This window comes from Diadema antillarum, unplaced genomic scaffold, assembly GCF_040938485.1.
Source record: "Diadema antillarum isolate AM-2024a unplaced genomic scaffold, OU_Dant_1.0 seq00001221_RagTag, whole genome shotgun sequence".
Taxonomy (NCBI): Eukaryota; Metazoa; Echinodermata; class Echinoidea; order Diadematoida; family Diadematidae; genus Diadema; species Diadema antillarum.
In genome coordinates this window covers 1,155,690-1,181,214 of record NW_027272011.1, presented here as the reverse complement: position 1 = coordinate 1,181,214, position 25,525 = coordinate 1,155,690, and the positions used below count along the sequence as shown (strand labels likewise).

Here is a 25,525-nt window from a genome sequence, read left to right as displayed (position 1 = left end):
ACAATTGCATGGTTAGGATGATGCTGGGTGTACTTTATTATTTTATCAGTAACAGTTGATTTACAATTTGCAAGAAGTGATGTAGCCACTGATGATTATTTCACCTGAGTTGTGATGCTGCATAACCTTCACCTCAAGCAGGTACTGGGTGGCAGCGATGCTGACTCATCACGGCACGTGCAGCTGGCTCTGCTCCCCAACACCTTCTACTGCGGCTCGGTACCAGGCCAGGCTATGGTCGCCACCACAGAGGGGACCATCCGTGTGGAGCTCCCGCCGCCGACCATCGGTATCAACATCGGCGCCAAGCCCCAGGCATTGTCCAACCCAATCTCCAAGCCCATGCCCATTGCGTCAAACACGAGCAGCACGAACATCTACACATTTCCCTCAAGCAGCCTACCGCCCCTCACCAGTATCTCGGCCGGCATGCCGTCTGCCGTGCCCTACCAGGGTCCTCCCCCCAGACACCACTCACCGACGTACTCCTCGTCAACATCTGGTCTGTCATCCTGGCACCTCAGTCCCACACCCCAGGTGCGGCCTACCCCGTCAGTGAAGTTCCAGGGTTCAAGCCTGGGGAGTGCTGGTGTCCCAGGGTTAGCATCGGGAAGTCACCATGAAGGGGAACAGCAAGTCATAGGTGAGAATCTTTGTTGTTGTTGTTGTTGTTGTTGTCATTCCCTCAACAAGTCTTTGTCTGAAATCAGCCTACTTTGGGGCATAGATTGTATTGAGTGTGTGAGTGTTCAGCTTTTTCTATCAAACAATTGTCTTTTTGCAGTTTTGCTATTTAAAGGGTTTTAATGACTATGCAACCAAAATTGGGCTCGAATAATAGGAAATCTTTATTCTACCTTATGATGTAGGTACTAAGAATGGATATTGTAGTAAAGATTGTGATATCAAGTTCAGCACCAAAACACTGAAATATAGATTTTCTACGTGATGGGCTGCATCTAGTCCATGGATTACATTCTTGATGCTCACATGTATGTACACATATACTGTAGCACATACACCAAAAAGACATCCAACAAGAACATTGAAGGCATGCTGTTAAAGGGACTGTACAGTACTGGTTGACGTAGGGATTCATGTTGTGAACATTCCTAAGTGAGATAATGAAAAGCCTCTTATGAAATATGAAAGAGCATATAATTTTAAGAAGGATTCAACGTTTATTTAATGAAAATTGGTTTTCAAATGGCTGAGATATCCAAAAAAGTGCTAATAATAAAAGGCGACATGCCCCAACTTTATTAGTATATCTTTGTTTCACCTTGTTTTTGGATATCTCAGCCATTTCAAAACCGATTTTCATCGAACAAACTTTTGATACCCCTTAGAACTGCATGCTCTTTGACATCTCATAGAGTGGTTTCTGAATATCTCACAAAACGTTAAAAACTAAATCTTCACCTCGACCAGAACTGTACACACCCTTTAACACACTTCTGCAATGCATATTTTGTGCTTGTTTGAGTCCATGAACTTTATAATTCAAACAACAGTATGTGTCTTATTTAAAACTACCTTTGTGAATATTGGTCTATGTTTTGAATAAATGGGTAGGCAGTGGATTCATTACAGTTTTCAAACATGTTTTTAATAATAGACCATCAGTGAATGAAACAAAAAGCAGTGAATAACAGCTACAGTATCTGTCACAATAAAGTTTCACCTAACGTTTCACCTAACGTTGGTGTCGTGAAAATTGTCCTGTCTAACGTTAGCTAACGAAAGCTAACGTTAGCGATCGATACCTAACGTTAGCTATCGATAATGTAGCTAACGTTAGCTGCCAAGCTGGCAGCTAACGTTAGATGCCAGCTAACGTTAGCTAGCTGGCAGCTAACTCGTTTGTGTGTTGGCTCGATGGAAACTCGTGCACCGGACTCGAGTACTAACGTTAGAGTTTTCTCGGTTCCGAAAAGCGAATTCGCGATCGTGATTTTTTCTTCTTTGCTTTCGGAACGGAAAACTCGGAAGCGCGGCGGCGGTGCCGCACGCTTCCACCACCTGCAGGTCGCGTCACAGAGGTAACTTCTTCCAGATACTGCACTAGATCTAGGTCTCGTAAAATCTCAGACCTACGTTGCATCATGCATAACTATAAGAAATACAATTAATCTTCGATAAGCTCACTCGATATCTCGGTCCTGAAGGCATCGGGAATTCGTAGTGCTCGCTCGATTGAGCGTAACTTTGCTAGTGGACAGTTTATCATGTAAATTAACGCTCCTGTGGTGCATGGATCGAGCTGCGAGCATGATCGTGCCTCGTATCATTCCTAACGTTACAGGCAATACAGCGTACACTGTTACAGGCAGTCTGATTGATGCCTTCTCATTCACGTTCTTACTGTTACTATGTCACTGCATTCGACTGTGTAGCTGTAACCAGCGTTGCCAGGTCCCAACAGAGCAAAATCACCAAAAGGCTTGTAAAAAATCACCAAAAGCCATCAAAAATCACCAAATTTGGAAAAGCGTAGCTAAGGCTTCAATTTCAAGACAAGATTATGTCAATAAACCTTTATCAAACACTCTGAGCGAGTCTCGGTGCAATTTTCGGCGCGCCGTAGTCACACATACTAAATGCAAAATGTGTACGATGTGTATGGATATGTGAGTGTTTGTGTGTGTCGAGTGACAAAAAAAGGGGCACATCTCACGTTTCTAAAGGAAATAAGGGGAAAACTTTGGGCAAAATGCATTTTCGTTTTCAATTAGTGTGATTATTTTTCATTGGTCTAAAAATCACCAAAAAGTTACCAAAAATCACCAATTTTTGATTTGGTTACCAGGCTAAAATTTTGTCACCAAACAACTTCAAAAATCACCAAATTTCACCCTTTTTGGTTCCCGAAATCACCATCTGGCAACACTGGCTGTAACTGTTAGTACATTCGGCCTTCCTAACATTAACGTTAGACTTCTTCGTTTGATAGCTGTGTACCGTGCGTTTTATATAGCGAGCTCGCGAGTTGAGTATGGACACAATACCACGCCACAGCGCATTAATGTCTCTGCATACAATAACTGGTAGCGAACACGTGTTGATGTCGATCAGTCTGTGAGCTGAGATTTCATTGCGCAATTGAGTAGCACGCGGCGCATGGCACTGCTGGGCCCGCGTGGCAACCTGTAGTGCAGGTGTGTGTACCTTGACCCAGGGAGGTGAGAGCAATAGAGTAAAAAGATAAATAAAATAATAATTATAATAAATGAAAAAAATAGAAAGAATTAATGGATAAATAAAGAAAAGAAGACTCCGGACAGACGGATCTTTTTATTCCTATGATGCAATTACTTGGGCTGACGTTAGCTTTAGTCCTATTCAACTACAGCTTTACAAACGTTATTTGGTTTTTTTTTATATACATTACATATTTTAACCACGCTCAAACACACACATACACACACACATCCATCCACAAATCTCATTTGGTGTGCATTGCAGAGAAATATCTTTCCTTTCTCCCGTCCCTACCTTTTGTCAGATAACAATGAATATTAAATTACTAGCTAACGGCAGAATTGAGGAGACAGTATTGAACAGGACAGACCAACCCTCTCTTTTCAGTCCAATAATTAGTGTCAGTAAACGCATAAGTGATGAAAGCTAGGCCTATATTCAGTCAAAAATATATTTTTTTAATGAATTCGCAAAGAATTGTGTCTTGTGTAACTACAATGGAGCGTGAGTCGTAACGTTAGCTAACGTTAGCTATCGTTAGTCTGTATAATTCTTTACAGACACGCTCTCTCTCTCTCTCTCTCTCACATTATGTACAGCCACCTAAAGCTCATTAGATGTACACTCTGAGAAATTTCTATCCCTCTCCTGCATCTAACGTTAGCTAACGGAAGTTTGTTGGTTACCCTGTGTCAGATATCAGCGAGCTCGCAGAAACGTTTTTTTTTTTTAATGAGTATATTGGACAAAGCACTTCTTTTTATCATTGTTCATTAAGTATTGTCAATAAAACGCTTTAGCGATGAAGACTAGGCCTATATTTAGTCAAAAAGGGGAACTTCTAATATGCATTCGCAAAGAAAAAAATAAGTAAAAAAAAAGGATTTTCCGATTTCACGTTGAATATTCAAGATCATGAATAATCGGAAAGAAAAAAAATCGGCAATATCTCGCTAAATCAGTTCACGATCCTCGGTGTTACACTATCATAAATACTGTAATTATAAATTCACAAACCTATAAATATAACCCTATTATTATGTAACGTAATAATAGTAGCGTAGTACAATCACTCGGGTTAACGTTAGCTCAGACTAGTCCTCAGAATACGTTTGTGTATACAGTGGATCGTTAGCCCTAACAAAATACTTTGAACGAAGTTTTATCCAGCTTGATCTTTGTAGCGTTTGTGTTGTTGTCGGGAAGGTTCTTGGTACTTTGTTACGTGATTTGTTTGCTTCGGTGTGTTTCTCGAGTGATGATGGTGGTCGTGTTTCTGAATGAAAAAAGGCTAAGGATCGAAGTGATGGTGATGATTGTGATGCTGGTGTACAACATACGTGGCATACTTATTTCATTTCTCCCTCTTTTACTCTTCTTTCCCCTCCCATGAATGATTAAAAGAAAATACAAACAACCCAACAAAAAGAAGCACACAAACACAACACAAAGAACCAAAGAATAAGGGGAAAACGCAAAGAGATTGTATGCGGTCTCTTCAGATAGAAGAAACTTGACACCCCTCCCCCAACCCTTGTGAAAATTTTTTTCACAAAAGCAGGTGCCGGACCATCAGGTGCCAGACGAAAGAATGCACGCACTGGAGTTCTGGTAATATACAGCGTGTAATTAGCCTGGAAATGTCGATCCAAGAATTAGCTAAGTGAGTTGAGTTAAAAGAATCATTGCAAAAATCACAATTTTAAGCAACATAATGATTTTACTTTTAGAGCCTTTCTTTTGGCTCATAGTCGAAATATCAGTCGATTATTATAGTGTACTTAATCGAGTATGCCATAACCGTGATCTGCCATAACCATGATCGCTAAATGCCACGTTGTATTTATCGATCAGATTTATGGTAGACTTTCTGATTTCAGTGAGGTGGAGGGCGGGGGAGAGAACTGGAATACTTAAAGAAAACGATGTTTAAAATCCATGAAATTGAAAAATGAAACAGCCTGAAAATAACGCATGACTATAGCAAACAATTGAAAACAACCCCGCCCCAAAAAGTTTTGCATTCGCTTACACAAAAGCTCTCGTGAAAGATGAAAGCGTACTTTGGCATAAATTATGTCGTAATGTGTTTAGAGCATCTACGCCTTATACGTGGGTGAGTTTACTTTAAGTTTTGAAATGGTAAATATAAAGAAGATTGAAAGTAAGACAGTTAAAAGTAAGTTTCCGCGTCGACAGTAAACCTTTCTAACTTATACAGAATATACCTCAATGTACATGTTGTATACTTTTTTTAAGTGGAGACGTAGCAAATAATCAGATGGTGAATGGATATTTCGTATCTGTTAAATCACGCGAGCGTTGGTAAACGAATTGCAGTTACTTGAGCTAGTATAATTTCTGTCTCTTCATAATCCAGAAATGAGCTATCAAGTCATGTAACTCATGCCTTACTTTCGAAGCAAAATCTAGTTGTCAACGACCTGTGTGAGGATGTCTCTTTCAGTCCGACTTCTGCTGTTTTTTGTCTATGCTGGACCATTGTCCGATGTTGAAGCGATGCGTGAAAATTCTCCTTTGAAATCGGCAGACCTTTTTTGTGCAAGGGCTTTTGTTTTGTTTCTTTTAACGTCCGAACGTAATTAGCTGGCCCAGTTAATGCAGGTAGTTATGACTCTTTCGACTCTGAAATGTCTTTTTGGAGCGCAGAAAATTCTTTTTGTTCAGACAATAACTACTTTTGCGGATGTGCATCATCCGTCGTTCGTACGATGATTATTTTTTTTTCCACACGTTGCGCCTGTGTAATACTAGTAAACTCAACGAGAAGTGGCCTATAGGCGGAGGATGCAGCTATTATTTGCTGCTACGCTATGTACATCTAATACGGCGAGACTTATCTTTGCTGAGCCACACGTCTGATGCGGCGAGACTACGAAGTACGAACAGTGAAAGTGGATCAGGATGCTTCGCTCGCGTCTACTGTTCGTAGTCTCGCCGCATCAGAATTATTGCTCTGCAAAGACAGTCTCGCCACATCAGCTGGTCAGAGTTATAAACAGCATAGACAATATAGCAGAGGTGGCCATGTCTTTAAAATGTAAAACGTTATATTTTGGGGTAACGTGTAAACAATGTGGACGTGTGAGTGTGTGTGTGTGGGGGGGGGGGGGTGGGTCAATAAATAACAGTGCAATCTTCTTTCTTCATCATGATAGGTATAACAAAAATATGCAGTGTAATGTACATTATGACTGTGATAACGCATTTCTTCGCTTCATCTCCGCAACGCTTGCAACAACACGAGATTGAACCATCAATGTTGTGCGTGTGATAAACGATGAAACTCTAAATCTTTTCGTGATATTCAAGGGGGGGGGGGGACGACGCTTTTAGACATGTTCATCAGCGAGAATATAAGGCGCGCGGAATGTCAAAACAGGGAGGTAGTTTCAATATTAGTTTGGCAAAGTTGTATTGTCTTCATGTCTTTTCTTAAATTCATAAACATTTACATGTAGTTTGTCGTGATGTTCAATTACTTTTTAAATGAACAAGCACAGCAGAAATCAAACTTAAATGTACAATGTATTTCCGTATTGCCTTTCTTGTAATTCATTTAATTACTGCATGTAATGGCATGATTTGGCGAGATTCAAAGGTGTCTTTCCTTGTCAATCAACGCTGATATCGCGTACCAAGATCATCCAAAGTCAAAAATCTTAGTTGCGAGCCGTGATAAAGGCCTACCTCCTTGGATTTCCATTAAAAGAAGACGCTAAATCTTGCACATTGATTAAAGGTCTGCCGATTTCAAAAGAGTCACATATAGCTGGTAACTCCCTGCATCAACTGGGCCAGCTAATTACGTTCGGACTTTAACAGAAACAAAACCAAAGTCCTTGTATACAAGAAACAAAAACAACAACAAAAGCCTGCCGGTTTCAAAGGAGAATTTTCTCGCATCGCCCGATCAACGATAATGGTTTAGCATTTTCGACAAAAACACACGACAAAAGACGGATTGAAAGCACATTCCTCACACAGGTCCTTGACAACTATACGAACTAGATTTTGCTTCGAAAGTACAATTGTATAGGTATGGGTTACAGGACTTGATACCTCATTTCTGGAAATGAACTATGGACAGACAGAAATTATACTCGTTGTAAATTGTAATCTGTTCGCTCACGCTCGCGTTATTCAACAGATAAAGATGAAAATCCATCTCAGTATATTTTATTAGGCCTACTGTTATCATTAATTCCCATGAAATATCTTAGACTAATCCAATCAAAATTCTACCTACAAACATTATATAACCCTAACCCAAGTCCAAATCATCATATCAAAATTAAATCTAAAGCCCTACAGTCTTAACATAATCCGGCGCAACTGTTGCAGGAGCAAATGTTGTGTCACCAACATCTAGAATAAGCTGAAAAGGTTTACGTGTCGATGCGCCAACTTACTTATGACTGTCTTAATACATTGTAACTTTCTCTTGGTTTTCTAAACTGAAGAGTATTCATATTAGACCACGCAAGATTAATTATGAATATATATATATAAAACATCCGAGTGAAAATATTTGCTCATTATATATATATATATATATATATATATATATATATATATATATATACTGTTATATATCAACATGACTGTAGTCTCAATGATGTCTATCATTACCGATTACCGATAAAAACGGTAACGTTTCATTCTCTCTATAATGTGTATCTCACTTTGCTATATACTATAAGCATATATACGTTCTAAAAACTTACATCCCATGTTCATCATCCCTGGATCGTAACAGGTGGCATCCATTGTCACACTCTCTTCCTGCCATTGAGAAGCTCTATAGCAAGTCATTAAGACAATCCTTTGTTCGTTGCCCCTCCCGCTTGCCGAGGTTTTTATTGTTCGTCAACAAACGATCGCCGCGATTCAAATTGTCTTCATCGTGCATCTCGAAGTGGCATCATCATTGCGTGATCGGAGACAATGAGGTCTTAATCTTTTACAGGCGGATGGTTTCAAGGGACGCCTTGAATTCTTTCGTGGATAGGAGATTGGTCCTGAATAGAACCTTCTCTATCTCAACGTTTCGGTAAGCATGTCCTTATTAACCTTCTTTTAAATTTGCCGAAACAACCTGTAACCGGGACAGACACTCAGTTCTGTCTCTCTACTTTAACGTTAGCTACAAACGTTATCTATTGTGGTTTTTGTTTTCCATACATGTCATTATGCTTAAGAAAAAAAAAAAGGCGTAATGAAATGAAAGTGATGCTAATATATAATTCTGTTAGTGTGAATGAACTTTTGAACGTGTCTAAGTTGTTTTTTTTTTTTTTAATATGGTATACTCCAGACCAAAAAACCACAATGTTTACTCTTCATCTTCGTAACCAGCATGATACAGCGTATTCACGAGACCTCGCAAAAATTATAACGGCAACAGACCCCGTATTCTCTCATGTCATATCCCTATAACATTGAAGCGTGTCAACTTCTTCTGAGCATGCACAGTAACAAAATGATTTTTACAAGTATCATCGTTGGCATTTTGCGATTTTGTCTACTTTTATGCCTTAAACCAAAACCTCGTAAAGCGAATGTAATTGCAGAATAAAACCAATATAACAACAAGACTCGCTGTATACCCGGTACAGACAATGCAGTTCTGTCTCTTTAACGTTAGCTAACGTTAGCTAATGTTGTTGTTTTTTTTATACATGCCATTAACTATAAAAGGCCAAAGGAAATTAAAGTGATGCTAAACGTGTGTTGGTTACATGTGCATACAAAAATCAGACCAAAGTTCACAATCTTTACGCTTCATCTCGTATTCAACACGATATTCACGAAATCTTGTTTTGTCTACTTTTATGCATGATACCAAAATCTTGTGAAGCGAATGTAGTTACAGAATACAGACCATTGATAACACAGAGAAAATTCGCTGGGTACTCGGTAGACGTGCATGCAGTTCTGTCTCACTGATCTAACGTTTATAGCTATAACGTTAGCTATTGTGGTTTTTGTTTATCATACGTTTTTCTATGTTTAGGAGAAAAGGCAATATGAAATTAAAAGGGATGCTGATTATGTGTGTACAAATATAAGACCAAAGTTCACAATCTTTACGCTTCATTTTCGTGTCCAACACGATATTCATGGAACCTCGCAAAAATAATGGCAACTCACCTCGTATACTCTCTACTCTCAAGCACTAACGTTAGCTAATCTATACTGATGCGTGTCAACTTGTTCTATAACAGCATGCATAAAAGTAAACAAAAATCGCAAAATGCCAATTTTGGTACTTGTAAAAATATTTCATTTTGCGTGCTCTCATAGAACAAGTTGGCACGCTTCAGTATAACGTTAACATTAGCTAACGTTAGTGCTTGAGAGTAGAGAATACGGATTGAGTTGCCATAATTTTTGCGAGGTTCCGTGAATATCGTGTTGGACACGAAGATGAAGCGTAAAGATTGTGAACTTTGGTCTTATATTAATTTTGTACACAAATATAAATTACTCACGTTCAAACGTTCATTAAGAGAATATTACGATCCCTTTAATTTCATTTTGCCTTTTCTCTTAAACATAGTTAATTGCATGTATGAAAAACAAAAACCACAATGGCTAACGTTAGTTAGCTAACGTTAGATTAGTGGGACCAGAACTGCACGTCTCTACCGGATACCCAGCGAATTTTCTCTTTGGTATCAATGGTCTGTAATTCTGCAATTACATTTGCTTCAAAATGTTTTGGTATCATGCATAGAAGTAGACAAAATCGCAAAATGCGAATGTTGATACTTGTAAGAATATTTCATTATGTATATGCTCTAGAACGAATTGACATGCTTCAGTATCAAAATTAATGTTTGCTAACGTTAGTGCAGAACTTCCTGAGAGTAGAGAATAACGTTAGCTAACGTTAGCTAGCGTTAGCTAACGTTAGTTTTTGCTTTTCTTACATGGCATTGCCATTAACTGAGTTTAAGAGAAGAAGACAAAATGAAATTAAAGTGATGCTATAATGAATCATTACGTCGATGAAGGTTTGAACGTGTGGAGTTATAAGTAAGTACAAATATCAATCTAAGACCAATGTTCACAATCTTTGCACTTCATCCGCGTATCGAACGCGATGTGCACGGAACTTATAGAATCGAAAATAATGGCAACACAACCGTATTCTCCAGTCTCAAGCACGATGAAGCGTGTCAATTGCATGTAGCATGCATAATGAAATATTTTACAACTATCAACATTTGAATTTTGTTATTTTTCTACTTTAATGTATGATACCAAAACCTCGTAGCGAATGCAATTGCAGAATAAAACCCACTGAATTCGGCCTACACAGAGAAAAACTCGCTGGCTACCCGGTAGACATGTAGTTTTGTCTCTCTAACGTTAGCTGATTTGGTTTTTGTATTTCATACATGCCGTTTACTGTTTAATAGAAAAAGGAAAATGAAAGTTTTTTTTTTCTCGGTATAGGTATAAACATAACTATTTGCAATTAAAAGTGAGTCTTTATAATATTCAGTCATTCTACCGTAGCATATAAATAAACTGCAAGATTAACAGCGTATTGAACATGCTAGGCACGTTTACTGTCAAGTTACACCCGGTACCCGCGCGCATAAATAAATGTCATACTGTTATAATTATATTTCTTCGGAAAACCTGCAAATAATGTCCAGTAAATACTCAGTATAAACACTTTTAATAGCTTGGCGATCGTAAAGAGAGAAAAAAATAAAGTGTTGGTGCACATTGAGAGGTATAGAATTCATTTCAAAATTACGGGACCGACGCTCATCCACGCTTCGATATCTTCTCAGCAGAGAGAGAGAGAAAAAATGCCTTAGCTAAACATAAATGCTTGCCGATCTCACAATGAAGATCGGAAACGACATCGAAATAAAAAAAAAGACAGGGAAATGTCCAAAAAAAAAAATTAAATACTCGGATCACCTAATAAAATGGCGATACACTCGATCGGTCTGCCCGGCGAACCGCCGCTTTTCACCCCAAGTATCGGTTAGGCCTCACATTAGTTCTAACATTAGGCCTAACATTGTACTGTCATGCTGAAAGTACAGTTCGATTTGATTTTAACGAAAGTAAGTAAGCAGTGTATGATGTTTTCTTTCTCTGGTGCATTGTACATTCTTTACGAATGTACTGTTTCTGCTGAAAGTACAGCTTGGTTTGATTTCATTATAATTATGTCATGCTAAATCGTGGATTTTGTAATACATGTGATTTGATTTGTTGTGAAATTGTTTTGAATATGGAATCAATAACAGATTATGGGAAAAAAAATTAGTCCTATACAAACGTTGATAATGTTTTTCAGTACACGGAACGCTACTTTATATCACGGAGGTCGCTGGGCTACCGAAATACATTGACATTGTATCAGTATTATTATCGTTGGGGATATTTTCCGTGGGCATCACTGGTACGTCTGGCTTCACGGAACCCCCTCCAAATTACATAATGATACAAACTGAAGGCTAAGTACATTGTACAACAGGTGGGATGCTCTAGCACGGAAACCGATTCGCCCGTAATCAGTTACTAGTTCAGAAGCGCCGCACGTGCGCGTGACTACACGACACACACATGCTGTTGGCAGAGCTAGTACTTGGTACAGGTAGGTGGAAGTATGTGGGAAGGGGATTTCCTGCACTCAACACGTTATACATTATGAACATTTCACTGTCAAGACAGATCGTTGAGTGTACGATTTTGTACTGTATCTGTATGCATCGTGAGTTTGCAAACAGTGTCGACGAGCGCGAGCTGGTAGCTGTGTTTTCCATGAAAACTACACCCAAATCTTCGCTTTTTCGAACAGTCGGTGAGCGTGATTGCCGATGTGTTTATGAGATAATACATACAATGTAATAAGATTAATTTTGCCGATCTATCACGTCCGTATAGTCAGTGTAGGGACAGTGGTGCATCCAGCGTTGTAAATTATGTCGGCCTTCCGTGTGTCTCGATCTCCGGAGCTCGGAGGAGGACCGTAATACTGAACAGTAAAATAAAACTCCGAACAGACGAAATTCTCCGTCTAACGTTAGCCCTCACTACTCCTACATTATGAGCAAACGTTAGTTGATATCGATAGCTAACGTTAGCTATCGATAGCTAACGTTAGTCAGCTAACGTTAGTTATCGATACCTAACGTTAGCTGACTTCCCGGCGGCTCCGTTAGCTAACGTTAGCTAACGATAATCTCCGTTAGCTAACGTTAGAAGTGAAACTTTATTGTGACGGATACTGTATAAGGTGAAAGCCGTCAGATTTCATTACTTGAATATTACAAGTACAGTGTAGAGTAAATTAACAGTGTACAGTGAATGAACTTTCATTATGATTGGATGTTAAGATTCATGGAATAATTTGAGGTCTAGAAGGGTAATATTGAGGTTGGACCACCACACTAATTCTTCATAGGAATGGGTGAGAAAAATAATTTGTTTTGAAGAATGCTTTGGTTTTGCAATCAGGTGTTGGATCAGAGGACATTCATTCCATGCACAGCACATGAAAACTGTATCAGGGTATGATCTGTTTACAGATTATGATACCAGGCCATCGTAAGAAACTTGGCAAGATGATAACTGTGGAGGGAAAAAAAAATCCAAACAAACGAGCAGAGGAAATTAAAAACTGAAGTTGGGATCGTGATACGCTTTGTGGTTTAAAAGGTTACAAAACTACCTCAGCAGCTGTCATTCTGTAGTATTTTGTTTTGTTGCTGTTTTTTGGGTCAGGCTGTTTTTACTCATTTTCAGACCATCCTCCTAAACTATAAGTTCCACTGTTGTTTCATTCAGTGATTTCTATGACTGACAAGTAAAATGCCATCTACATTCCACCATTGTTGGTCTGCTATGATAAGCTGAAGGGTCTTCAGCCAGATAAAAGGACATTAACCCCATGGAATGCAATATGATTTTGATCTGCGACTTTTGACACAATTTCTGTGGACCCAAGCCAAATATACTTGTGACTAATCTAGTATCAATGACTGAAAAATGATTGACCTCGTTTAAGTTTATTGAAGGGGGGCATGGAGGGAGAGCTAAACACAACAACAAAGCAAAAAAAAAAAAAATATCTAATGAAGTGCTAACTCTCAAGATCACACCATTTAATTATGATTTTGGTGTAATACCTGATAAAACATACATCTCATGATCTGTTAGACAGTTTTCTCTTTTGGCACTTTGCCAGGCATGACTTTCAAGGAGGGAAGGAAATTTTGTCCTGCATAATCAGAAAATGTAGTCACTCTATTATTTCATTGAATTATGTAGATTATCCCATAGTTTCCTGCCATATGGATTGTCGAAGAAGGAAGCTAAAATGCTTAGATCATTCAGTTCTAAAATTTATTATTTGTTCCTGTAGAGGACATTAAAAGAACCCCCCCCCAAAAAAAAACAAAAAAAAAACAAAAACAAAAACACACACACAAAAAAGGAAAAAAATGCATGGCATGAAACTTACAATGTATGAGAAAAAAGTGGTTGGTTTTATGATGAAACATTGAGTGAGGGTTCTAATGCACCAGTTTAACTCGCATAGCATAACCCTACTTTAAAAGTAGTACATGCTATGTGAGTTAAACTGGTGCATTAGACCCTTCACATAATGACATATCAATGTATTCATGTTGACACAATGATACTGTTCACAATATACTGCTTACCAACACAAACAACTTATTTCTACCATTAGGTTGATCATGTGAAGATGACTTCTCACCAAAACAACATGCCTATCTATTTTCATTCCCCTCATTTTGATGTATCTATTTGTCTTGGTCTGATATTACATCTGTGCTTCCTTCTGCTTTTCATGCAGAGGGAGGAGTGAATTTTAATTCAGATTTGAATATAAAACCAACAAAACAGCATTTTTACCTAAAATTCAAAATGAATCTTGTTAGAATGTACACCAAAATGGAATGCAATGGAGATAGGCTGAGCAATCACATACACACACACACACACACACACACACACGTACACAAATCTGAAAAATGAAAGTCAATCTTTATTATAGAGGTTAGATCAACTGCTTTCCTTTTCAGAGCCAGTCTCCTAGCTACACATTGTATAATTCTTTTGAAGACATAGCAGTTTAAACATACTGCTGTGGTGTGGTTATTTTTGGATGCCATAGCTCACTGTGGCAACTGAGACCGAAACCATGTGGGCGGTGATTGCATCTGGTATTGCGCAACATTTTCAACATTGCACACTGCTCTTTCATCGTTTTTGATTTTCCAAGTGTCTGTGATGAACAATTTTTATATCATGCACATGACACAGATACATCTTAAGAACTGAAGAGGTGCACATGTGTACATTGTAGTTCATCGTTCCCAGTTCACAAGCTAGAGAGTTAGTGGAATATTATCATTTCACTTGGACCATTTCCAAAGCACCCACATGTCACATATATTTGTAGATGCACATACTGTAGTTAGTATGAAGAATGGTACAGTACTCTCCGCATAATCGGGTAGGCTCGGGCAGAGCATTTCTTACCCGATTAAGCGGAGTACCCGATTAACAGAAGAACACGTCTCATTCACAATTGACACACACAGTGTGTATTTACATGCATTGTATACTGCACCAAACACCTACAATGTATGCTTAACACCTGTGCTTGCACGGCACATTATAAATACCTGACACTTGCTCAGTCAAGAGAAATATAATTTACACTCTTTTTTTTATGGACAAATATGTCTTCAGAACACTTTGTCGTTTGACTATAGACTCCTCGCTAACACGCAGACGTTTTCCGAAATGAACACGTCTCTTTGCGTGCGCAAGTCACGTAGAACGTTGGGTTACTTTTCGAGAAGTGACTGGGGAAAAGCAAAATTATATTGAGCTGGCCACATGGTGCATGGCCTGATTTTCGTTGCAAACTTCTCGTATTGTGAATATTGTTGCGGAGCAAGGCAGGAGCGCAAGTGTGTTCAACCCCTGTCTGTCTATGCAGTTAGTGAGTGCCAAATACATTTGTAATGCTCGTTTTCGTGTGGCAAGTCAGTATGTGTACAAGTGTTTGCATAGTCAGTATGTGTACAAGTGTTTGCATGTTTAATCACTCCCAAAATGATAGGTCTTCTTTGCAAATTAAGCAGAAAATGTGATTAGCCGTGAAAAATTTGACTTGCATGATTTCTTGAAGTGTTATATCTGCGATAAAATGTGGGGAAGAAATTAGATTACACCAAAATTCTTTATCCGTTTATGCGGAGAGGCAACCTGATTATCCGGTAATTTTAATGTGCATTGGAACTGACTCTGACAATACCACCCAATTAAACGGAGTACCCGTTTAAGCGATACCCGATTACGCGGAGAGTACTGTATTGCCAAATGTTTTGAACACTTCAAGAAGTGGTAATCTGAGCATTGTGGTAAGTACTTGCAGGCAATTGTGATGTTGATACAGTGCTACACATGATAAGGATGCAAAAACAATGCTTCACAGTAATTTTTGTGTGCATGGGTGCAAGATTTGTGAGTTGAGGATTATAACTTAAACCTGGGCCCCGTTTTATCAAAAGATATGATCGATGTTAAATTTCCTTACCACATAGGCTGCCATAGGCTTCTGATAGAAATCAACTATATAATCAATTATAACTCGTCTTAAAACAGGGTGATGGATTACAAAGAAGAACGAAAAGTTCTTTCAAATGCAGCACAATAGAACATTTTTCCTGTACTTTGATAATTCATGGCAATTCACCAGTGAAGGAAATCCTATTTTAGCTGATTTAAAGGGATGGCATAGCTTTGATTCTGATAGGGATGCAGGTTTCCAACTGTTTTTGTGTGTGTTTGTGAGATAATGAGAAACCTGTTGTGAAATATGAAACAATATGTAGTTCAAAGAGGAATTCACAGTTTCTTTGATGAAAATTGGTCTTGAATTGGCTGAGATGTCCAAAGAAGCAATCCTAACAAAAATGCAGCAGGCCACAACTTTTATTAGGATCTCTTTGTCTACCTTAGTTTTGGATATCTCAGTCATTTCAAAACCAATTTTCATCAAAGAAAATGTCAGTTCCCCTAAAGAATTGTATGCTCTTTAACATTTCAAAGATTGGTTTTTAAATATCTCGCAAAACATTCAAAGCTAAATCCTCACCTCAACCAATATTGTACATTCCCTTTAATATAGTACATGTGAATTTATGTATGTATTTATGTTTGTTGTATGTTTTGATGTGTATATGGATGTGTGTGTATGTACACATGTATTGTGCTTTTGTGTGTGCATTCATGTTTGTAGAAATGGTGATATTGGTGGAAAATGACAGAAAACCTTGTTGGGGAAGTATTCTTGACTTTGTACACAATTAAGCAGATGTGACAGAGGGAGGAACTAGGTGTTGGAAGAGATGGAGGGCAGGTGGGAGAAGGGGGGGGGGGGCGTGGGTCATTGAAGTAACGCAACCTTTAGACTGGTTGGGCTTGTGCAAGAGTTTGTACACACCAGCCCGGAAAAGTGGATTCACTCTGCTTGGCAGCAAGTCTGATGGACATTCATAGGCTTGAGAACCTAGTGAAATCAATATGTGCTGCAATGAAATCTGACATGTACACTTACAGGTTTCCTACTACACATCCAGGGAATCCTCTCCGTTATACCCACTCTTGGCTTGGCGCTCAGTCAGTCCGTCTCTGGCGAGTAAAATTATCGCACTGAGCCAAGGTTTATCAATTGGCACACATTTCTGTAATGCATCAAAACAAAACAAGGGAGACCACATGGTTAATGGCTTGGCCGGGTTTTGTTTTGTTTCCCGCACAAATTGCCAAGTTCTGCCTTATCGTAAAGTGTCTCCTGTATCTGATAGATAGAAAAGGAACACACTGTCTAAGCCCTCTCTTTCCGCTTCGTTTTAACCAATTTCAATGTGGCTCTTCTCAAATAGAGCACTGTAAATGTGTTCTATGCAGTATATGTGTTGTACATTGGAGTCACTAGTGGCAGGGACAAGTGGCAGTGACGGAGTCAATAATTTGAGCTGAGGGAAGGGTATTTATAGGACAAAGCTGTGTGAGAGGTTATAAGATGAAATCTGTGTGTTCCTATGGCATTTTATAAGGCATTATATGAATGAGGTACCTTCGTTTATGAATCTGAGTTCCTCTAAATGTGTGTAAATTACTCTCTTGGGACGGTGCGGCATGGCACTTGGTTTGTTTCATGGCTAGTTTGGATTGACAAGACAAGAGGGACAGACAGAGTGTGTGAGTGAGGGAGAGGAGCATGGATAAGTTTGGAAGGGGGAAGTCATCATTTTATTGGGTCCTTGCCAGCAGGGACTTGGCCGGCTTGTCACTTTCACCGCCTGGATCGCTGGCAAGAGTGCGTGATAGCGGCCAGTCCTTCATTGTCCCGCTAACACAGTTTTGATGTCTCACTTCTCCAGTGTGTTTTCGCGCTCAACAGCATTGCAGCACACACACATGGCTGCAGCTGTAATGTCAAGTTTAGTTTCTTTCATGATATGTCATTGATATTGCCTTGGCATATTTTAGATGTCTGCAGGTTTCAACAAAGATGAGAGAAGTGCATGCTGGGTTGGGGAAAGGAGACAAAATATCAGTTTGATTGCATTGTTAATGAATGGAATCAATTAATTACAAAACAGCAATAACATGTAGCGAAACACATTTTCATCAGAGTTTTAGTGGTGTGGTGTGGAGCTTGTAATGCTTTGGCTAACAATTGGGAAAGGATGTACCGTGTATGCTGTGTTCATGTAAATTCCTGGAATCAGGATGTTTGTTTCAACCCAGGGCTCCTTTTAACACATGCTTGCCCATGTATAATTTGTACAGATTGATAATCAGACCATTCCAGTGTTTTATAACAAAAATTATTCACTTTGTTTAGTACGGGACAATTGTCGATGCAAAGTCTGCAATGAACAATATTACTTGTATGTAAAGTGTGTATAGTGACGTATTGAATACACGAAAATTTAGAACATGATCACTCAGTAACTCAAGAAGGAAATAAAAAATGTTGAATAACTTATGCTGAACAAAAAAAGTTCATCAATGTGCACTTTTATACATTGTCATTAGGTCTAAAGCAGTGAAGTCCCCCGTTCTCATTGTCTCACTCATGCTCACTTTTGCTACCTCTGGGGTGTGTCAAAAGGACAGAACGTTGGCATATGCGTGTGTGTGTTGTCACAGTAGTGCCATTTTGATGCTGTATTGGGCTAGATTTAAGTGAGAGAGAAAACCTTACTGAACTTAATTTCTAATGATGATAGAGATAGTTTAAATTCCATGTAATAAAAAAGTAGTTCCTGTAGCTGATGTACATCTCTCCCTTAAAATTGCTAAATATCGAGTATCCTGCAAGCAGCATACAGTGTAGGTATGCTATTCACAACAGCTTGTAAGAGTTACTAAAAAATAAAAAAAAGTTAGAAATACTGTCTTTGTTTTTTTTTTATAACTTAATTGGATGGAATGATTTTTTTTTCCTTTCCTTAATTTTTTTTTAATGTTTTGAAGGTACAACTTGTATTCATTTACCTAGATTTTTTCTCTTCCAGTCCATAATCAGTATTCCTCCATATAACTTTATAAATAGGTAGGATAAAATCCAACTTTAAAGGAAACACTCCAATCATCACTTTGTATTTCTTTTTTTTTTCCTTTTTTTTGGGGGGGAGGGGGGGAGGTTAATCATAAATTCTCATTTGGTTTCTTGTCAAATTACCTCAAAAGTATAGGTAAATCCCCCAAACTTTTACAACTTCAGGTTTGTGGGTAAGCAGATAGACAGGGCCCAGTCCCTCATTAGTTTGTATTTTTTCTTTGTCAATTTTGCACTTTCTGTCTCATTTCTTTCAATTTGCCTCAAATTTATTGTAGGTATGGGTACATCCCCAGCATTTTTACAAGTTTTGGGATCAGGTGAAAGAAAAGACCCAGTCCCTCATTAACTTTTTTATTTCTTCTTTGTCAGTTTTGCATTTTCTATCACATTTGTTGTCAAATTACCTCGATATGGGTACATTCCCAGCATTTTTACCAGTTTGTGGATTAGCCGAAAGACAAGGCCCAGTCCAGTCCTTTACTTCTCTGTGCTGACGTCATTGCATTTCAAAACAAAACAATGGCAGTCAATTCCTGTGACTTTTCCAGCCCCGGTGACTTGTGTCATTTCCCTAGGACTGGGTGGAAAATGTCACTGGTAACCAGTCATCACACTACAGGCCACATTGTCTTTTTCCCCCCTCCCCCCACATTAGCTGCGTTGCGAGTCCTGCCAAGTTCTCTTGACATCATGGGCGCAGAGACGAGAATAAGACCCTGCTCCAAAATGTACTGGTAGTCTTTGGTTCCATATCTGTGTGGTGAATCTCATGAAAATATTAAAACAATGCTCACAGCTGCAGCAACAAAAGCCAAGTGAATCACGCAGAGAAGAAATGTACTCCATGTTGGTTCGGTCGTCAATCACTCTCGAGAAACTGCTGTATATGGTATCGGTTTGCGCCATATGTTTTGCGTGGATGATAGTGTGAAAATTTTCACATGCGAGGCATGTTGGTGACTGGTGAAATTTGAATTCAAGAACTTCAGCAACATAATGAGAAATATGCAGCGTCCCCAATGAAAGAGCAAAGTTAGCAATTTCCCACTGTAGAGGTGAAGGGCATGGCATTTATGTTTTGGGAAACTATATTTTGGCATGTTGTTTATTTTGTGAATATCAGTCCACACATGAAATTTAGGAAAATAAAAGTATCATGAAGCATATGGTGCATACATTACATAATGACAACAATATCTTCACCTTATCTTACCAGTATTTATTTATTCATTTATTTTCTCTTTTTATTGTGGAGTAAAAAGGGGCCTGAGCTTTTGATCCGAGCAGAATCTTCATCAGAGGCAACATTGACAAACGTGTAGGGAAAGCAATCACATATTTTTTGTTTCTTTTCTGCTGAAACAAACCATAACAGCAGTTCTGCATTTGGAAATATTATTCCAAATGAGTTTGTATAACCTGGTAATTCATGACTGGTGTATTATCTAGCTTGCAAACTGCCTACCTGCACTGTGGATTCAGAGTCCTTGGTGGTATCTTAGAAACAGTCATGAAATCTATTATAAAGTGGTAATAATGATGCAGAACTGATGAGGGGGCTTTATTTTGGAGTATGAATTTACAGACTTTGTTCCATTAAAAAAAAATGATGAAAATACAATGGCCTTCACATATTGTGCCTCCTCCCATCCTTCCCCCCCATTGTTTCATAACCCAGATTCACTGATACAAAGACGAAGATCATGTTGCGTTATACTTCTCTTTTATTTTAGAATCACCGGCACAGGGCTTACGTACAGTATGGCTGCTGGGCATCCCAGGGTAGTTCAGTCAGTTTAATAATCATGATGTGTCATGGCCAGGTTTTCAGTCAGTCCTGACTCAGTCCTCTGCTGTTCTTGTGCATTTTCTGGTAGCTGTGGACCCATTACCAGAAAACCACAAACACATAAGAAAGCTTAAAAAAAACAAAAACAAAAAACAAAACAAAACAAAAATAAACAAAATGTACACCATACAGTGAAAAGAGGAAGAAACTTGATAGTGAATATCATGACATATTTGACGACTCACACACGCTTGCACACATATAATCACACATAAGGAAAAGGTCGAGAAATTCAGTGCCTTTCCCAATGACTCCTCACAAGAAACACCTTGTAGCTTGAAAAGAAGAAGAAAAAAAGAAGAAATGATATTAGAGTGGGGAAACAGAAACAAAAGTTCAGTAAAAATTTTAAGCAAAAACTAGCAATTGTGTATTAAAATGAGGATCACTTGAATAATGATAATTATGATGCACATTTCTTGTATTTCAACTCGTTTTACTTTAAGTGTTGCTGTGTACTTGGACAAATATTGTCATGCCTTTTGATGTGTACATGCTCTCTCCAAATCCAGGTCAGGGTTCAATGCGTCCAAGTGAGGTCACTCCAGGGGGTGCAGAAGGCCATCTTCATTACCCCTCCACTCATACAGACACCACACAGACCTCTCCCAGTGGCCAGTCACACCACCATCACCACCACCACCATCACCACGGCAGGCACCAGAAGCTATCTCCTTCCTCCTCTTCCTCCTCCTCCTCCTCCTCCTCCTCCTCCTCAATTTCAGGCAGTGGCCACCACCACCACCACCATCACCACCAGCAGCCACACCACCACCAGTCCACCAACACTCTCCCGTCCTACTTCACCCGTGGCTCCATCATCCAGCTGGCCAACTCCGTGCTCAAGCGTGTGGAGGACCTGACCACGGATGACTTTGTCCAGAGCGCTGGCAACACCGACGGCCTCAAGATTGACTCCAGCACGGTGTTGCGCATCGATGAGGAACCCCATCGAGGCTTGGCCCTTATTGGATTTCTGGTCGGCGAGCACAAGGCACAGGTAGGTTTGGCCGTGTTGGTCTGCGGTCCGGAATAGTCACAGTGACTCGTTCCAGATCTGATAGACTGACCAATGAGTGTTCTCTTAGTACATTTCAGGTACCTTTGAGGTTATAGTAAATAAGTAGAGTAAAATTTGTGTTGTGATTGGTTAGGTTGCATCATGTGATTGTGGAAAAACTTCAGTATAGTAGACGGTCATGCCACTCTACAGAACGCTTATAGCGCGCCTATGCTTTATTTACGCAGAGATTTGCACAGCAAGGGATATACTAGGACAAGGCCAAGCATTCAACGCATGCGCGCGTAGAGCACTGGACGCAAAAAGTAGCAGTTTATCATACGCAAGTCTGCTCTGCAGTACGCATACGTGGCTGTGCTAGCTGTACGTAAACAAGGTTACGGTTAACTCTGCATACAAGAAATCAGTATGGTGAGGCTAATGTTAGATTTAGGGCCTAGACCTACAGAAAATACACGTACATGTAGATTGAGGGACCTATTTACTACAACAATTGGGGCATGTTCTATTGATGCACCAGTACTGGACCATAGAACTCCAAATACTAAATCATCCCTCGTGCAGTTCTATTCACCTCGGCCTGTGGCCTCGGTGAAACAAAACAGAACTCGGGATAATTTAGTATAAATTGTCATTCTACAATCCAGTATAGTGCATCATAGAGCATGCCCTATTTGTGTAATATGAAATGCGATTATGGCTGCAATTTGTGTCACTGCCATGATAATAAAGTAATAATCATATGCATAGAAATACCCTACCCTTGGCCCATAGGCCTCTATTTCATAAAGACAAAAATAACAACAAACAAAAGCTATTAGAATTTGTCTGGCCATGGATATAGGCACATTCTATAGAATGTCTAACAAGATGGTGTAACTTGATGCAGATACTCCTTCCAGCAGAGAAAAACATTCCCTGTTCATGATGGGATGATAGATGAAGTCAGGGAAAAGCAAACCTTGCAGTCTACCCTTTACTTTTAAGTAGTATTAGATAGTAAACAAGTATTTTTTTCCTCTATGGTTATATCCTCAGATACCAGCACTTTATTTGGTATTAAATTCTGGAAATAGCATGCTGTCAGTAGATTGCTGAGGAGCAACTTAGAATGTTGGAAGTTTTAATGAGTTCCAAGAGAAATTAGAATCAATTGTCACTCAGTAAATAAAAGATCTTTTGAGCCGGAAAAAGTTTTACCTTGTGCCTTCTCCTGTTTGACACATTAGAAAATTTATATATTTCCTGCTGCACTCTTGAAAGCAGAGTGAAGCAGAGCTTTCTGGTAAGCATTTTGGGTGGAAAATATTAAAATTTGACATATGTTCAACAATCAATAACTGACTTTCCTTTAATATCACCTGTGCAAATTTCAGAGTCTGGATGTGTATGTTTTAAAACTAAAACTTTTCTGTTTCTTAAGGGCATATTATTGTGATTATTTGGGTTGACCCTCTGTATTCAAGATGTACGTCACCAAATGGTGTTGAAACGTGAAATATATAATACTACCATAATCAGAAAGTGAAATAAGATCAGTCAGTGTTAGTCATACTTTCTGTGATGATGGGTCACATATTAGTGTTGTGAGCAGCCAAGTTTCTAATGCCCAAAGAGCTACCTGCCACCCTCAAATGGGATTTCATGCTCTCTATTTCACCTTCCAGTCTCTTGAGAAGGTATCTGCTTCACATGTGGAGAGCCGATCATTAGACCATAATGTGCTATCTATGCGCTTCTTCTGACAAAATTGCAGACACTGTGTGAGTCATCAGAGACTGATGACTAGGCCCTTCCTTTCTAGAGCTCTTTGTGATACTCGTATCAGAGAGGGAAAAATTGCGCTTGTTATACAGTGATGAGAGCAGGCAAATAGCTTCCCATTACCATCACGAAGCTGTGGCGTCATGCTACTTAGATGTTGAGTCGTTTTAGAAACTTTCAGTCGGCAGAAGTTTTTCTGGGCACTTCGCCGTTTACTGGTTTCAAATTCCTCATCTCCAAAAAAGTTAGTACACATTCATGGATAGATGATATTGCAAGCTGTGAGGAGCGTTTTGTGACAGTTTCAGGAGATTATTAAATTTTGAAGATTTCATGTGATTGCTCTAAACTGATTACAGCTTTTTCTGTGTATTGTTGGTTTGAAAAGGGAATCATAAATGGCGCCAAACACCATCAAAGAAATGAGCGATATTCAATCAATACTTTCTTCTCAATGTTTTAGATATCTTCACACAAAGACAGCAGGAGATTTCTCCATGCTAGAATGAAAGGTGTAGCAAGCTCTCCAAGTTTTACAATGTTGAATGTTTTGCCTGTCTTTGGCATTACACAGTGGAGAATTGGATGAACAATTTCACCACAGTGATATAAAGGAATTTATTAAGTCTTAGCCCGTTGAGGACGGTTTGATTTTGATACAACACACATTTTCCATAGACACTAGCTGATTATAGTTGGGACTCGTCCTCAACGGGTTAATCTCTAGGCATGAATAGATGTAGTGATGCTACTTTCTGGCATTGTGTCCATTTTGCACCCCTTTTGTTAACCTCTTTCCTCGCAGGTAACTGTTGAGGCTCCGTACGAGCACCCATTCTTTGTGTTTGGCCAAGGATGGTCATCTGTCCGCCCCGAACTTTCCCAGAAGAGTTATGGCCTGCAGTGCCACACACTGGCGGTGGGCGATGTGTGCGTCTCGCTGACTGTCATAGAGAACAGCAAACCTGGGTCAAGGGAGGAACCAGAAGTCGACCGACAGCTGCAACAGCAGCATGGCAAGGTGCAGATGCAGGGCCTGTCTAGTCCCGAGCTGAAACGCCGTCGTCTGGAGGAGAAGGTACCGAAGCATGGACCAAGTGAGCACCACAGAGGAGGGACCACACCTGTCGTACAGGGACTCCCTCCCAGCAGCGGTGGTGGCAGTGGCCACACCTCCACCTCACCCAGTCAGGCAATGGAACAGCAGCCGGTGCATACCTCCACAGGTCAGTATGAGAGTCCAGACCATGGCATCGACAAGAACTTCAACATTGTCCCCGAGAAGGAAATGGCCCACATGAAGCTGATGCGACCACCCAAGAGACGGTGGTCTGACCCTGTCAAGGCCAACCAGGAAGCAGCAGAGAAGGAACGTCTCCAACAGCAACAGCAACAACAGCAGCAACAGCAACAGCAGCCAGCAGTGGCCCCCGAGACCCTTGGAAAGGTGCAACAGCAGCAGTGAGTGTTCAGGGACAAGTGTTCTGTGTGTGTAGAGTTCATTCCAAGGTGTATCTAAGATGAAACGGATCAGCTGAGGCGATGTCTCCAGTCAAGGCAAGGTGTGTGTGAGTGTGCGCGTATGGGTGTGTGTGTCATTTACAGGTCTCCCGCTGACTCTCCCAGTGGACTCCTCCAAGAAGAGAGGAAGAGGGCTCAAGGAAAGCTGAACACAAACTTGATGAGATTGAGCAGTGGTATGCGTGTAAGAGTCCATTCCGACAGTATCCTCATGATTCCAGGAAGTGGTGTTCTATTTTTACGTAGTGATGATTTTCTTGTTTTTCTTTCATTCATTGATACAATTACACAATAGCCTCTTGCAATCTGCAACACAATGGGAAATATCAGCAACATACAATGGAAACAATGGCTATTCAAGCTGGGAGTGCACAAATGATCACACTCAATTTTGTTTTCACAGACGTTTATGATATTGGAACTTTCGATGAGTTGGGAAATACTGAACTCAGAGGATATCATTGTCCTGTGTAGGTATTTTAATGGAGGTGATCAC

General features: G+C 39.6%; 1 protein-coding gene across 1 annotated transcript in view; it reads left to right on the top strand.

Annotated features, from left to right (window-relative positions):
- The window catches only part of LOC139744944 (uncharacterized), a 44,414-nt gene extending 19,327 nt beyond the window's left edge, over window positions 1-25,087 (top strand). The window contains exons 3-5 of the mRNA XM_071655357.1: window positions 142-643; window positions 21,272-21,723; window positions 24,314-25,087. Coding sequence (XP_071511458.1) covers window positions 142-643; window positions 21,272-21,723; window positions 24,314-24,973 — 1,614 coding nt within the window. The 3' untranslated portion in view covers window positions 24,974-25,087. The remainder of the gene's footprint in view (window positions 1-141; window positions 644-21,271; window positions 21,724-24,313) is intronic.
- The last annotated feature ends 438 nt before the right edge of the window (window positions 25,088-25,525 follow it).